The sequence below is a fragment of the Papaver somniferum genome, chromosome 9 (genome assembly GCF_003573695.1).
Source record: "Papaver somniferum cultivar HN1 chromosome 9, ASM357369v1, whole genome shotgun sequence".
Taxonomy (NCBI): domain Eukaryota; kingdom Viridiplantae; phylum Streptophyta; class Magnoliopsida; order Ranunculales; family Papaveraceae; genus Papaver; species Papaver somniferum.
In genome coordinates, this window is record NC_039366.1 from 121916876 (window position 1) to 121930109 (window position 13234).

A 13234-nucleotide genomic window follows, 5' to 3' on the forward strand; every position below is an offset into this window, starting at 1 on the left:
GGTCGGTGGTGTTGCTAGTTGGTGATTGGTTGTTGGTGGTGATTACAATATAATAAAAATTAAAAGTGGGGGTTGATTTCTGTTTTTGTTGTGGTGATTTAAATTATAAGGATAATATAGACAGTTTATGTTAAAGGAAGTTTTTTTTGAACTATTTGTTTCGTTGGAATTTTTGTGCATGGATAGTGACATCTTTGGTGTTGTAACTCGCGGACTAGAGTTGAAAACTAAATACATGCCGTTAACTGAGGAGAGTGAATTGCACGTAAATTGCCCTAAGTCACACTCACACCTACTATATGTACATGTATCGAGTGAATGAATATGACCAATACAGCCAGTGAATTATAGACTAACGAGGTACTTGACAAGGCTCGGGGTCTATACATGTTAACAAAATCCAAGATGATATAAGACATGATACGGATCAGAGGAAAAGAGAGAGATATCTATCAATATCCCGATATTTATTTCTTACCCCACGCGTTCTCGTCTGTATCCTCTCCCTCCCTCCCCTGTTTTATTAACCCCATCATCTTTCAATTCCAATTTATTGCAGCACATCACCATTATCTCTCTGCCTCCCCACCCGTGCGCTCTCTCCATCTCTCTGCCTCCCTGTAATGGCGTTTCTTATTTTTCTTCTTCTTCTTTCTCTTCTGTTCCTCTGTATCTCAGTCTACTTCATTTTCATTCACTACTACAACAGTTTCAATCTCAAGAAACAAGGTTTACCGCCAGGAAATCTTGGGTTACCTATTATTGGTGAATCTTTACAATTAATCTCAGCTTACAAAACTGAAAACCCAGAACCATTTATTGATTCTCGTGTGAATCGTTTTGGGAAAATCTTCACTACTCATGTTTTTGGAGAGACTACTGTTTTTTCAACAGATTATGAAGTGAATCGTTTCATATTAATGAATGAAGGGAAATTGTTTGAGTGTAGTTACACTTCGTCGATATCGAATTTACTTGGAAGAAAATCTTTGTTGTTATTGAAAGGGAATTTACATAAGAAAATGCATTCTCTTACTAAGAATTTCATTAGTAATTCCACTAATGTTAGAGATCATTTGTTCTCTGATATTAATCGGATTATTCAGTTCAACCTCGATTCTTGGTCTAACAAGGTTTTTCTCCTTGACCAAACCAAGAAGGTATTAGTAGCACTGCTCCATTGCAGTTTTTCATCATTTTTCCAAGATTAGCGCAATAGTAAATTGTCAGAAATTAGGGTGTAGACGAATTTTGAATCCCATGATCTGCTAAATCAAACAGTACAACTCTAGATACGTAGGATTTTGCTGCTTCTATTGTGAGTCAGATACATGCATATACAGTGTAGCGCCTCCTCTTAACAGTTCTTCGGAATCTTTCTTTTCATTTTTGTATGAACTTAAAGTTTCGCTACTTTTAGTAATTAAAATTAATTACGATAATTAATATTTTACATGATTCACACACATTAATTTATTTATTTTTCTGTTAATTATTTGAAACGTTTGCTTCACCTGCTTTGATTTATTGCTAAGTTTTTTTTGCCCCACAATATTTAACTAATTTGTACCGTACCTATTAATTAAAATCAGCTACAAATTCATATTTTTTATTATAAGAAAAACGAATAAATGTTTTCCTCTCTTAGATTCTGCCATGGATTTACGTAATAAATGTACATTATATTTTATAATAATCTTAGTTAAATGGGATTTTTTTTGCAGATAACATTTGAATTGATAGTGAAGCAGTTAATGAGTATAGATCCAACAGGGGTTGATCAACAATGGACAGAATCTCTTAGAAAACACTATCTAATCCTCATTGATGGTTTCTTCAGTGTACCCATCCTTTTTCTCTTCACTCCATACTACAACGCCATCCATGTAAGTACACTTAATTTATTTACACTTCTTCTTCTTAATAATAATAAAGTAGACGATCGAGAAAATATATATGAATATTTATTTGGTTTGGGTTTTGTGGGGATGATGATAATAACAACAGGCAAGGAAGATGGTGGCAGAGGAGATAAGGGTTAAGGTTAGAGAGAGGAAAAGAGAGAAAGAGACGATGATGACAGGGAGTGATGATCATGATGATGAAGATATCCGAAAAGAGAAGAAAGACATGTTAGGGATGTTATTAGATGTAATGGTTGGAAAACGAGGAGATCAAGATCATCAAGGTTGTTGTAGTAATAATAGTAAGAGTAGTGTGGAGATTAATGATTCGGCCGATCAGGAGAAAAAGGTCGAGGAATATGAGTTAGAAGATGAAGAAGAGATTGTTGACTTTTTGCTGTCTCTGATACTTGGCGGCTATGAAACCACATCGACCATCATGACTCTTGCGGTCAAGTTTCTTACAGAGACACCTCTTGCTCTTGCTAAACTCAAGGTAATAAAGCAATACACGCAACTCTACCTATATTAAAACTATACTTGAATAACCCTAGACACTCTAACCCTCATAATCTTAAACACTATTGGCAGAGCTATACGTATACGTTTCACCTATTTATTTAAGTAACTCTAGCTAGGAGGTATTCTAAGCAGTGCATTGTGAAGCGCAAAAAGGAGGCACATAACTTATACATTATACTATCACAAATGGTCGCAAGATAACTAAGTACGGTCATTTTAAAGAGCAAGCTCAAGTAAAAGAATAGTTAATTTGTCAGATATCAACATTTACCACCAGGATGAAGAGGGTAAAGTACACTACTGTATGACACCAATAATATATCATGGTCCTCCTCTCATTCATAAAAGCATGCAGTGATTAATTTATTATGGCCATTAGATTAGAAAATCAAATCAATTGTGGTCCTAGATAAATTATTAGATCATTGATAGATTAGCGGGACCTTATAAGAGCATGTCCCACGTGATTCCTGGGGTCCAAAACCACAAATATCTACTTGCGGGAAATTGAGAGGGAAAAAGTTTGCATGAATGTGCCATGTTTGCACTGGAGATAGAGAAATGCGTGAAAATTCCCATTTCCATTCCATGTGCTCTTTTTTATATCTTTGAGCGTGGGTTGTGAGTCCCAACTCGCCATGTGATTACAACCTTTATAATAGGTCCCCGAGTAGGTTATTAGTTTACCCCCTTCACATGTTATGTGGGTTAATATGCCCTACCATGTAATTAGCAGGTCACTTTGGTTCTAGTTTATGTGCAAATTTCTGGTTCAGTTTAGTGGTCGGGTAAATAGGTACCCGATCTGACACTGTACTGAGGGTCTATGTACTACTAATGTGCCTAAGGGTGTAAGTAATTAAAAGCCGTGTTTGGTACATACTTTTTAGTAAAAAAGTACGGTTTCTGTAAGGTTAAACTTTTTTACTAAATTTAGCATACTAGATGTTCCTCGGTCAAAGTCAAAAATGAGACCCAATTTAATTTGGTACTTTTGACATGTCAGACTGCCATCATAAATGGAGAAAACTTTAACTTGTTTCATTTGTTCTGTACATTTTACCTAGCTACATACTTGCATAAGAACTAGAAGGTTTCAGTGAACAGTTACAATACAGAGAGGAAAATTAAGTGACTTCTTCTTTCGGTCGGTTTGGAAGGTTTGAAGTTCAAAAATGTTACTTAGCCTGCCATTTGCCCGTTTCTTGCATGCTCGTGGCAAAATGGCATATATCGACTTCTTATTTTCCTAGTAATGTGCATTCGTTTTCAGCAATTTTCTATTCAAGAATGATTAGAGAATCCACGTTGTCAAACTGTTCGTTTTGTTGATGGGTTTTCGGGCCTGTTTATGTTTTTTCTTTGTGTACAGGAAGAACATGAACAGATAAAGAATGCAAAGAAGGAACAAAAGGATGGGCAATTAGAGTGGAGTGATTACAAATACAATATGCCTTTTACTCAATGTGTACGTACTTATAAAGTTTATTAATCTATAAAGTTTTCTTTTGTTTCGGTTGGAAACTTGGAATAGCTAATGAATTAAGGACTCTTGTTTATTTATTTTTCATGTGTTACTATTTGATTTATCAATTAACAGGTAATTAACGAGACTCTGAGAGTAGCTAACATTGTTAGTGGAGTATTTAGAAGAGCAATGACAGACGTTAGCATCAAAGGTCAGTAATCTTATTTAGATTCTAAATAGAAATGTAAAACAATCGTTCTACACATAACTTTAAGAATTCATCGGATTGTTAGGTATAAGCTTTTTAAAAACATGGCTTGATCTGGGTTCTAAATAATACTCTCTCCGTTCTTTTTTAATAGGCCAGTTTTGTTTTTAACGAAATTTAAGGAAATTAAGAGAACTAATCATTGAAAATGGTCCTCATGACACTTGTCAATAAAAGAAGTGAAGTGAAATGTTCCCCATGACACTTGTTAGCAAAAGAAGTAAAGTGAAGTGGTCCACATGACACTTGTCATCAAAAGAAGTTAAGAGAAAAGTGGTCCCAAAAAATTAAAATAACATTTGACTTTCCCAATTAGAAAACTGACCTATTTTTTTGAAACTTTTATTTATAGAAACTGGCCTATTAAAAAAGAACGGAGGGAGTATGTATTACTAGGCCATATACTTTTAAATCCGGGACTGAATTATCCCACTGAATTGCTTCAATCTAGAAATTGAGATCTTAAACATACAATTCCTAACGACTAGAGTCTATTGCAATGTGTTTTCTTGGGGTGAACTTTTGCTTGTTTTGAGGCAAAATATAGCTACATGGAACCAGATATAAGGGACAAAGTACTAGTACTAGCTATTATTGACTTGGGTAGACTGTAATTCTGATGATGTGCATGAATGGAAATGGACAGGGTACACGATTCCCAAGGGATGCAAGGTGTTTACATCATTTAGGGCAGTTCATCTTAACCAAGATCACTTTAAAGAAGCTACTTCATTCAATCCTTGGAGATGGCAGCAGGTCTGTATTATCTCTCTAGGTGTTTCGTCATTCGTGATGCTATTCTTTTCTTCTCTGATCTGTGTTGTGTCATAAATATGTGACAAGAATTTGAACGACCATAATTGTTATTTCAGAAAAGGGGGGATACAGATCAAGTAGCAGGACCATCAAAAATGATGTTGAATCTGTTTACACCATTTGGAGGTGGCCCAAGACTCTGCCCTGGTTATGAACTAGCCAGAGTTGAAATCTCTGTCTTCCTTCATCACCTTGTCACCACTTTTAGGTAATAATTACCATCTCCTGTTGTTTTACTATATGATTCTTCTGTTGTTGTACATTTTCATTTCTTCTAAAGCAGAATTTTGTAAAACATGCAGTTGGACTCCGGCAGAGGAAGACAAGCTTGTGTTTTTCCCTACAACTAGGACTCTGAAGCGCTACCCAATTTACCTTCAAAGACTAATGTAATGCGGCTAATGCCAAATGTAAGGGAAATTTGGTGAATATTTTTTTGAAATCCTTTATGGTAAATACATAAAAACAATTATCCTTGGACTACCATGGTTATCCTTGACCCTTCCCTGCCACTTTTGGTGCGGCAAGCAACCTAGTCAGTCAAGTCAGGATGGAGATCCTGCTGCATGCATAATAACATTAATCACTTTCTCCAATACTCTTCTTCTGATGCGTGCACATGCAAGTCATCAATACCAGGCACCTACTTCGTAAAAAGGTGTTGCATTCGTTGGAAAGACTGAGGGTCTTGGCATCTGACTCTGGGTAAAAGGTTCTGAAGTGAATGGGAGATACTTGGGAAGTTGGAAAACTCTCAATTGTTTGTCTGGTTCAGCTTTTTAGATGTACGGGGGAATAGACATCAGCTAGTTCACGTGCTTTCACTGCCTTTCTTAAATCTCCTCACAAAGTAATTTGGTCAGCATGTGTCTACACCCCAGAGTTCAGACAGAAACATGTTCAGTTCCACAGTGAATTGTTATAGGGACAGAAATTCTGATAAAAGGAAGACTTGAAAGGCAATACATACCCAATTGACAATTGTACCTCGTTACACTGTTGGCATTTTTCTGAATCAATCTTCTAACCCAATTTCCCTTTCCTATATCCATCTCCCTGAGCTATATCTAACTAGTAACTAATGAAAAATAAATCAAGCAGACATAAAATAGTAGTAGTGGTAAGGTACAAAAATATGGAGTTCGCAGCGTCAAACAACCACGAGGAATATTTGTATACATGCAACATAAAGCATAATAAGCAAATGCTTATTTAGAGAAGTGAAGTCATTCAGTGGGTCGCTGCTTCTTAAGAGTGGTGAGGTGACTGAGTTACTGGGTCACCACCTGAATTTCAAACTCGCTACGGACTACTATTCTTATTCAGATTATTACCTGAATTCAATACTCCCCCACTGGACTCATACTGTCAGATAAAAAAGAATTGCAGAAAAGACCAACAGAACCGCCGATAAGTTCCTTGTTCAAACAATGATTATGCTAGTCTAGTTCTGAGCAACAGGGTGAAAGTGACGATTAACATCCAAATATATTTGAACTTGGAGGAAACTGAAAGAGGGTGATATTGTTATGAACCATTCATACATGATATCTTAAAAGAACACATGCTTCACAAATACACAAGTGAACCTAACATGAAACAAGTCAGCGGTAAGGCTGCATTTCTTTCCACATCAAAATGCAACCACACACAACTTAAGGTATGACCATACAAAATCCAGAGTCAATATCCTGGATTTACCGTAACTCCTGAAGTTAGACAGCACCCTCAACTCAATCATCATCCTCATCTTCGTCCTCATCATCTTCATCTTCCTGCAATTTGTGGAACAATTTAATTAACACCCAAAGCAGAAAACAACAGACAGGGTTGATGCAACAAATTGCTTGAAAAATCAAAGGGCCAAGAAGATATTTGAAAACTAACTGAATTTCAGAATTCAAATTGCTGTAATCAGTCATGGCTATAAAGATCAGAAACTGGAAGAATTCAAGATCAAATTTTGTTCCACGCTATCAGAACTATAAATATTGATATTTTGATGCCTGATAACGTTTACATCATTCTACTCTATATCCTTGACTGTATGACACAGAGAGGGCTTTTCCAAGAATCTTCTAACATCCATGGCACATTGTACTGATACAATCTAATTACAAGTAATGGTTATACTTAAAGGGAATCACTCACACTAACATCATTCTCTGTGTATACCCTACTAGTTAGACCAAATATTTAGTTAGTATCGTGGCATTATCTGACCACATCGATGCATATGGATTTTGTCACTAGCCCACGCCATCCACAATATATGTAAGATAAGCCTAACTAACATTGACTACTCTTGGATTATAGGAAGTTAGTTGCACGAGATATCTATAATCACATAACGCAAATAAACCAAGAACGTAGGACAGTTACATCCCACTTGCCATAACGTCATCATTCACCTCAGATTTTGACTTATCAGACTCCTCGTCATCATCATCAGCGATACTTTCCTGTGAACGTAAGTCAAACAAATCATTACCAAGGAATGATTTTGCCTTGTGTAAGGCAAAAATGCGATACAAGATAAGTTCAGAGTATCATTACCTGTTTTTTGTTGTAATCAGCCATGACCTTTTCATATTCGGATTTCCTTTTGGCAGCTTTAGCTTCATATGGGGCTTTCTCCTGCAACACCAATCAACAAAAGAATCAAATATTGAAGGCTAGTTAACTTCCTCTAGATGCAGAATAATGTGACTTTCTAGCTATTTTTCCGGTGAATGTGCTTCAATACATACCCCGTTAGAAAGGGACTTCCACTTTTCTCCACCAGCTTTCCCAACCTATAATTGAAGCATCCAACAAACAAACGATTCTAAAGTAATCCAGACACAAAAAGATCAAAACGATAAAGTAAATATCTTTTCCAATCTTCTAGATAAAGAGATTCAATCCACAGATATGACATACTGCTGCTACGCCTTTCACGTCAGGGTTCTCTAGTTTGTAAGTCTTCCTAAACTCCTCCCTGCAAGATATATATACAATATATTAATCATAGCAAACTTTCTGTAAGAAAAAAAAATCAAAATTACAACATCATGCAAACTCACATGAACACGAAAAAGGCACTAGCGGGCTTCTTTGGTTTGTTAGGGTCTTTGCTGGCCAACTTTTCCTTTTTCGTCTGAGTTTTGCTAACCTTAGCAGCCGCTTTCCGCTTTCCAACCCTTCTAGAAAAGTGGAAAACACGAAATCCTTTTACCAAAATGTTTGCTTAATTCCATACCCATTGCAGAACGAAAAAGAACCCTAACCCTGGAGAACACAAATACAACTACGGCAATTGAAACAAGGGAATTATGCATTCATCACTTCTTAACAATATAAGCTTACGTACTTGTCGTCTACAGGCTTCAACACTTCTTTTTTGTCCTTCACTGTGCCCTTTCCCTTCGCACCCTTCATTTCAACACCGATAAAGTCCCTGAAATGGGGTCCCTTTCAAATATAATTAGTACATTGATCCAAATTCTCAATCAGCAATATTTGTGTCCTCAAAAACAAAATGGCAATCTGCAAAAGATGAAACCCTCACTAGGATACCAAATCTTGTGTAGCAAGAGATGTCAAATAAAGCAGAATGCAACAATTTTATTGTCCTAAGGATCTAACCAGTAGACCTCTAAAATCAATTTTAACTGCTATAACAACTAAAAACCACCACAGAAAAGCTCAAGTTAAACAAATTTCATGATTCCATTTTAACTGCTCTCTTATACAACAAACAACTAAAATTACTAAGTAAACAAAGAACAAATTAAGATCATCATAAAATCAAGACTAGAGAATCCAATTAAAAAGGCAAATTTTACACAGAAAGTAACTGTGAGCACTTCTACATAACAAACCAAGTAAGAGAACAGGTTCAGAACTTCAAATTACAACTCTTCAAAAAAAAATTCAACAAAATAGTAGATTTTGATGGAGATATTAACAAGTAAACAAACAGAAATTAGTAAATAGAAACAAAATTACCGTAAGGAAAGAGAACAAAATGATGATCAAATAGCTGAGTAAAGAAGCAAGTGCAGGTCTGAAGGAGAGTAGAGAGAATCGAGTATGACCGGAACTGATTCATGGGAACTAGGAAGTCGTAGTGTGAAACTACTGGTTTAACCGGTAAATTAGGTAATTGCTATTCCACAGAGTCTAAAGTGAAGATAATATCTAACCGGCTATTTCCTGTTTGTTTATCTTAAATATTTCATTTAGTATTATCGTCATGAATAAAATATCGGAAATGCTATTCACAGCTCCATTTAGAGCTCTATTCACAGCTCAAACGCTAGGTGTTGCAAGAGTATTGGTTCATGACTTTCAGCCAGGACCCACCGCTGGATAAAAAGATTCACCATTTTAGAGATGTGGGGTTTAGATGTCCTGAACTGTGAGTAGTGTGGTGTTTTTGTGCTGTGAATAGCACCACCGATAAAATATTTGCCACGGTATCATATGTACGAGTGATGAGAAAGCAGACAATTTTTAAAACAATCCTGCTAAAGGGGCGGGTGGTTCCATTGGAGGGGCGGCAAGGGTGATAGCAATATCCCTATTATTGGTTAGGGGGTGTCCTATAGGGGTTGTTAATTGACTAGATTATCCTTTTCACCTCAAATGGACTAATTTACCCTTACTTTTTTGGTTGAAAAGACTGAATTATCCTTCCCCATTATTAACCCAATTGAATCTGAAAATCAAAACAGTTTTTTTTTTCAACTTTACTTCTTCTCTTCTCCTCCTCTCCACCATTAAAACTGATTTTTCATCGTCCTCTTCGATTAATCGGCGATTTGAAAAATTGATAATCGTTGATTGGAAACTATATTAGAGATGCCGAAGAAGAAGGTTGACGAAGATTATAGTCGTTCTAATGAACCAAATCCTCCATTAGGTCAAGAATATCAATTTGAAACTCCTCAACCGTCAAAATCAAGCACAATGACTTATTTGAGGTATGTTCCGAAAAACCCAGTTAGGGTTTAGTCTATTGTTTGATTTAAGTTAGTTTTGTATAAAAAATTAGGGTTTTGGATCGAAATTGAAACTGAAATTTGTGTGTTGCATGTGAGTTACGGTTGATAATTACTCCAATTTCAACCGTAACTATGGTTTTTGTTGATGATACGGTTCGTAATAACTGAAATACCAACCGTAAGTTCTTGAATTTATGAGAAATTGTTCAGTTACGTTTTTTCTTTTTGGCAACCGTAAGTAGCTTACGGTTGGTCTCGTGTGTTGAGTTACGAACCGTACATTTTTATGTAACTTTCATTTGGTTTCTACGGTTTGTAATTCCATCAATGTTATCAACCGCATTTGAGTTACGACTTGTAACTCAACATCCATTACCAACCGTAGAACATCTTGTATGTTAGTATTTGGCCAAAGAAAACTTACGGTTAAAAACTAAGATAACATACCAACCGTAGTTTAGTTACGGTTGATCTCGATACATCAGTTACCAAATGTATCGTTGATACGGTTGGTCTCGATTCACTATTTATCAACCGTGTGAGTGGTACGGTTGGTCTCTGTTCATTAGTTACAAACCGTAACTATGCAGGCTCACCATTTTGTTTTGTTTTTTGTTGTCTATATTATTTGTTTTACCCTTAGTAAATCAATCAATTGTAATGCTTGTGTAGGAAGAAAAAGAGAGGAAATGACTTAAGGGGTCGTGGTGGCCGCCATGCTTAGTTATGGATTTATGTTAGTTGTGTGTGGTTAGTTATGAATTTCGACTTATGGATATTATGACAAACTAATAGTTGCGTGTTAATTATGGATTTTAGCTTATGAAATTTAGCATATGGATATTAATTATGAATTTGAAGTTATTTGTGTTAGTTATGGATTTAAACTTATAGATATTATCTATGAATTTGAAGTTATTTGTGTTAGTTATGGATTTAAACTTATGTATGTTTGTTTGTGACAGTTTTTGTCTGAAATTTTGAGTTACAAAGTCAATTACGGTTGGTAACTATTTTTTGTTATGAACCGTTGCACAGACTGGAACAAGCATTTTTTTTACTAACTTAAGTTACGGTTCGTAAAAATTTATCGAGACGAACCTAGAGAAAGTTACGATTGGTAACTCTTTCACCCTAACCAACCGTAAAACATCATGTAACCTATAACTTTGATTACGGTTCATTTTGAGTCATAGTTACCAACTGTAACTCTGTATATTTTGATTTTGACAGGTTTACGGTTGGTAATCTTTCCGGCTAAGGAATCGTAACTCTGGGTTTCCGTTTTCTCCAGAGGTACGGTTTATCATCTTTAAACAATTACGAACCGTAACTTTCGAATTCAACATTTTACGTAGTTACGGTTTGTTATGTGCTTACATTCACCAACCGTAACTAAACTTTTGGCAGAAAAAAAATAATTGTTTGGTGCTTATAGTTACACTGACATGTCCTTGTGCAATTCGAAAATATAGCCCTTGAGACCTTCAACAACTTCATTTTCAAAAAATAGATCCGTTATTGAAATGTCCTTGCACTAACAACTTCATATTTGTTTTGTTATAAATATATACTTATCCTCCTTGCCAGAAGTTACACTTCCACATGAATCATCTCTTACCTTAAATTAGATTATGGCTCTAAACCCTGAATTCACTTTGGAAGAAGATTTATGTATTTGCCGCAACTTTGTTCTATGCTATCCAAAAAGAGGGGAAGAACGACGTCGATGTGGTTTTGTGAGTACAATTTATTTGAGAAGTCTTTTTGAAAACTTTTGTTCCGAAACAGGTAACCCTAATCACCGCGATGGAATTATGTTGTATGTTCGATATGGGACTATTCGGGATAACGTTAAAGAATTTATGGCATTAGTTCGTATTATGGGTGAAATACGATTAAGGGGTGAAACTGACGCTGAAGTTTTAGAGAGCTCTATTCAAGAATGGAGAAGGTGGAAAAGGTTGAATTTTCAATACTTACCTCATTTCAACATCCTTAAAGACTTCTATCGCACTCGTAGACCCGGATATTAGTATCCTTTTAGTTCGCATGAATGAATGAGTTGTAATGTCATTTATATTTGTAATGGTTTGATGGTTGTAGTGTTGGTTTAGTAATAAACATGGTTTAATGGTTTTAAATTACTTATAATTGCTTTGTATTTGGTGTCAGGGTCAGTTACGGTTAGTAACTATATTATCGATACCAACCGTAAGTGCAAATGACAGTTAAAATTTGTTTCTAAAGCTAGTTACGGTTGGTAACTGTATTATCGGTACCAACTGTAAATGCAAATGACAGATAAAATGTGTTTCTGGAACTACTTACGGTTGGTGATTGAATCTAGTTACCAACCGTACCTCACTAGTTACCAACCGTAACTTACTCTGAAACCTTGCCAATCATATCACATTTAGTCAAAATACCAAAATACAAAATATAAAATGTATTTCACCAAGACTTGTAAACATTTAAGCATCCTCTTCATCATTGGTCATAACTATGAATTGCTTCGGTATAGACATCATTATGGCATTCCATAATTCAATCATTTTCTCAAATCGATTGCACCAAGTCTTGGGGAGTTCACCGTCACAACCAAATTCCCTCCACAATGGAGGTAATGGGATTCCTTCATGCAATCGGAGGCCGATGTAATGATTTCCTTCCACATGCCCCATGACAATAGTTTTTGTTGTTGACAAATCTTCGAGAAACGGGATTCTTGTTGGTGCAAATGTATGGCTCATGGTCTTGGAGATCAAATGAATGACGCAACTGAATGCGTTGGAGAGTAGTTGGCCACATATAGGCATGCGCATCCAATATTCGCTTGTCAAACATATATTGTCGGTTAATCGCCTTTCCATTTTTGCGAAGCTCTCATTTAACACCTCATCAGTTTCGTCTCTTTCAACTCTCATCATCGGCTTATAGAAGTCGCGGTAACCACGTAGTTCCATTAAGCATTTTTGCCTTACGTAAGTAACTTGGTCACAACCCCACCCCATCGCGTCTTCAAAGGGTCCAAGTTGCTCCACGAAGACGTGGTAACCACAATTCCCATCACCATGAACATCCTTCGTGGCCTTGATATGATCACGAATAAAATCGGGGAAAAAACGAAGGTAATATTCATAGCGAATGTGATAATTCCGTCTATATCGGCCATTCTCATCTCTAGGTGGTGGTTTAGGCACTCCTTTTATATATATCGTCTCCTTCTCCTTCTCACCGCTTGACCGAGTTTTTTCAACCATCGGAC

General features: G+C 36.1%; 2 protein-coding genes across 5 annotated transcripts; one reads left to right on the plus strand and one right to left on the minus strand.

The window, feature by feature from the left end:
* The first annotated feature begins 566 nt into the window (after nt 1-566).
* LOC113314280 (cytochrome P450 90A1-like) lies at nt 567-5461 on the plus strand. Its single transcript, XM_026563068.1, has 8 exons — nt 567-1160; nt 1725-1886; nt 2008-2400; nt 3799-3894; nt 4027-4105; nt 4809-4918; nt 5035-5186; nt 5281-5461. The coding sequence occupies exons 1-8, from the start codon at nt 624-626 to the stop codon at nt 5369-5371; spliced, it is 1620 nt and encodes a 539-aa protein (XP_026418853.1). The 5' UTR covers nt 567-623; the 3' UTR covers nt 5372-5461.
* Nucleotides 5462-6441: 980 nt separating this feature from the next.
* LOC113314348 (high mobility group B protein 1-like) lies at nt 6442-9130 on the minus strand. Of its 4 annotated transcripts, none has more exons than XM_026563146.1 (8): nt 8969-9130; nt 8331-8417; nt 8044-8163; nt 7901-7958; nt 7729-7773; nt 7538-7615; nt 7390-7444; nt 6442-6753 (listed from the first exon to the last, which is right to left on the minus strand). In XM_026563146.1, the coding sequence occupies exons 2-7, from the start codon at nt 8396-8398 to the stop codon at nt 7427-7429; spliced, it is 387 nt and encodes a 128-aa protein (XP_026418931.1). In that variant the 5' UTR covers nt 8399-8417; nt 8969-9130; the 3' UTR covers nt 6442-6753; nt 7390-7426. The 4 variants fall into 4 exon arrangements, 3 of the variants coding, with proteins under 3 accessions (XP_026418931.1, XP_026418930.1, XP_026418929.1); XM_026563145.1 differs by having other exon boundaries at nt 7390-7440; nt 7535-7615; XR_003342377.1 differs by having other exon boundaries at nt 6448-6753; nt 7372-7444.
* Between the last annotated feature and the right edge of the window lie 4104 nt (nt 9131-13234).

Bases quoted from the DNA above. Each gene is read 5' to 3' on its own strand.
- LOC113314280 (XM_026563068.1), top strand. From the start codon at position 624: ATGGCGTTTCTTATTTTTCTTCTTCTTCTTTCTCTTCTGTTCCTCTGT. The intron at 1,161-1,724 runs GTATTAGTAGCA...TTTTTTTTGCAG, and splicing joins TCCTTGACCAAACCAAGAAG to ATAACATTTGAATTGATAGT. The intron at 4,919-5,034 runs GTCTGTATTATC...TTGTTATTTCAG, and splicing joins ATCCTTGGAGATGGCAGCAG to AAAAGGGGGGATACAGATCA.
- LOC113314348 (XM_026563144.1), bottom strand. From the start codon at position 8,398: ATGAAGGGTGCGAAGGGAAAGGGCACAGTGAAGGACAAAAAAGAAGTG. The intron at 7,774-7,900 runs GTATGTCATATC...CTTCAATTATAG, and splicing joins ACGTGAAAGGCGTAGCAGCA to GTTGGGAAAGCTGGTGGAGA. The intron at 6,754-7,371 runs GCAAGTGGGATG...CACAAATTGCAG, and splicing joins AGGTGAATGATGACGTTATG to GAAGATGAAGATGATGAGGA.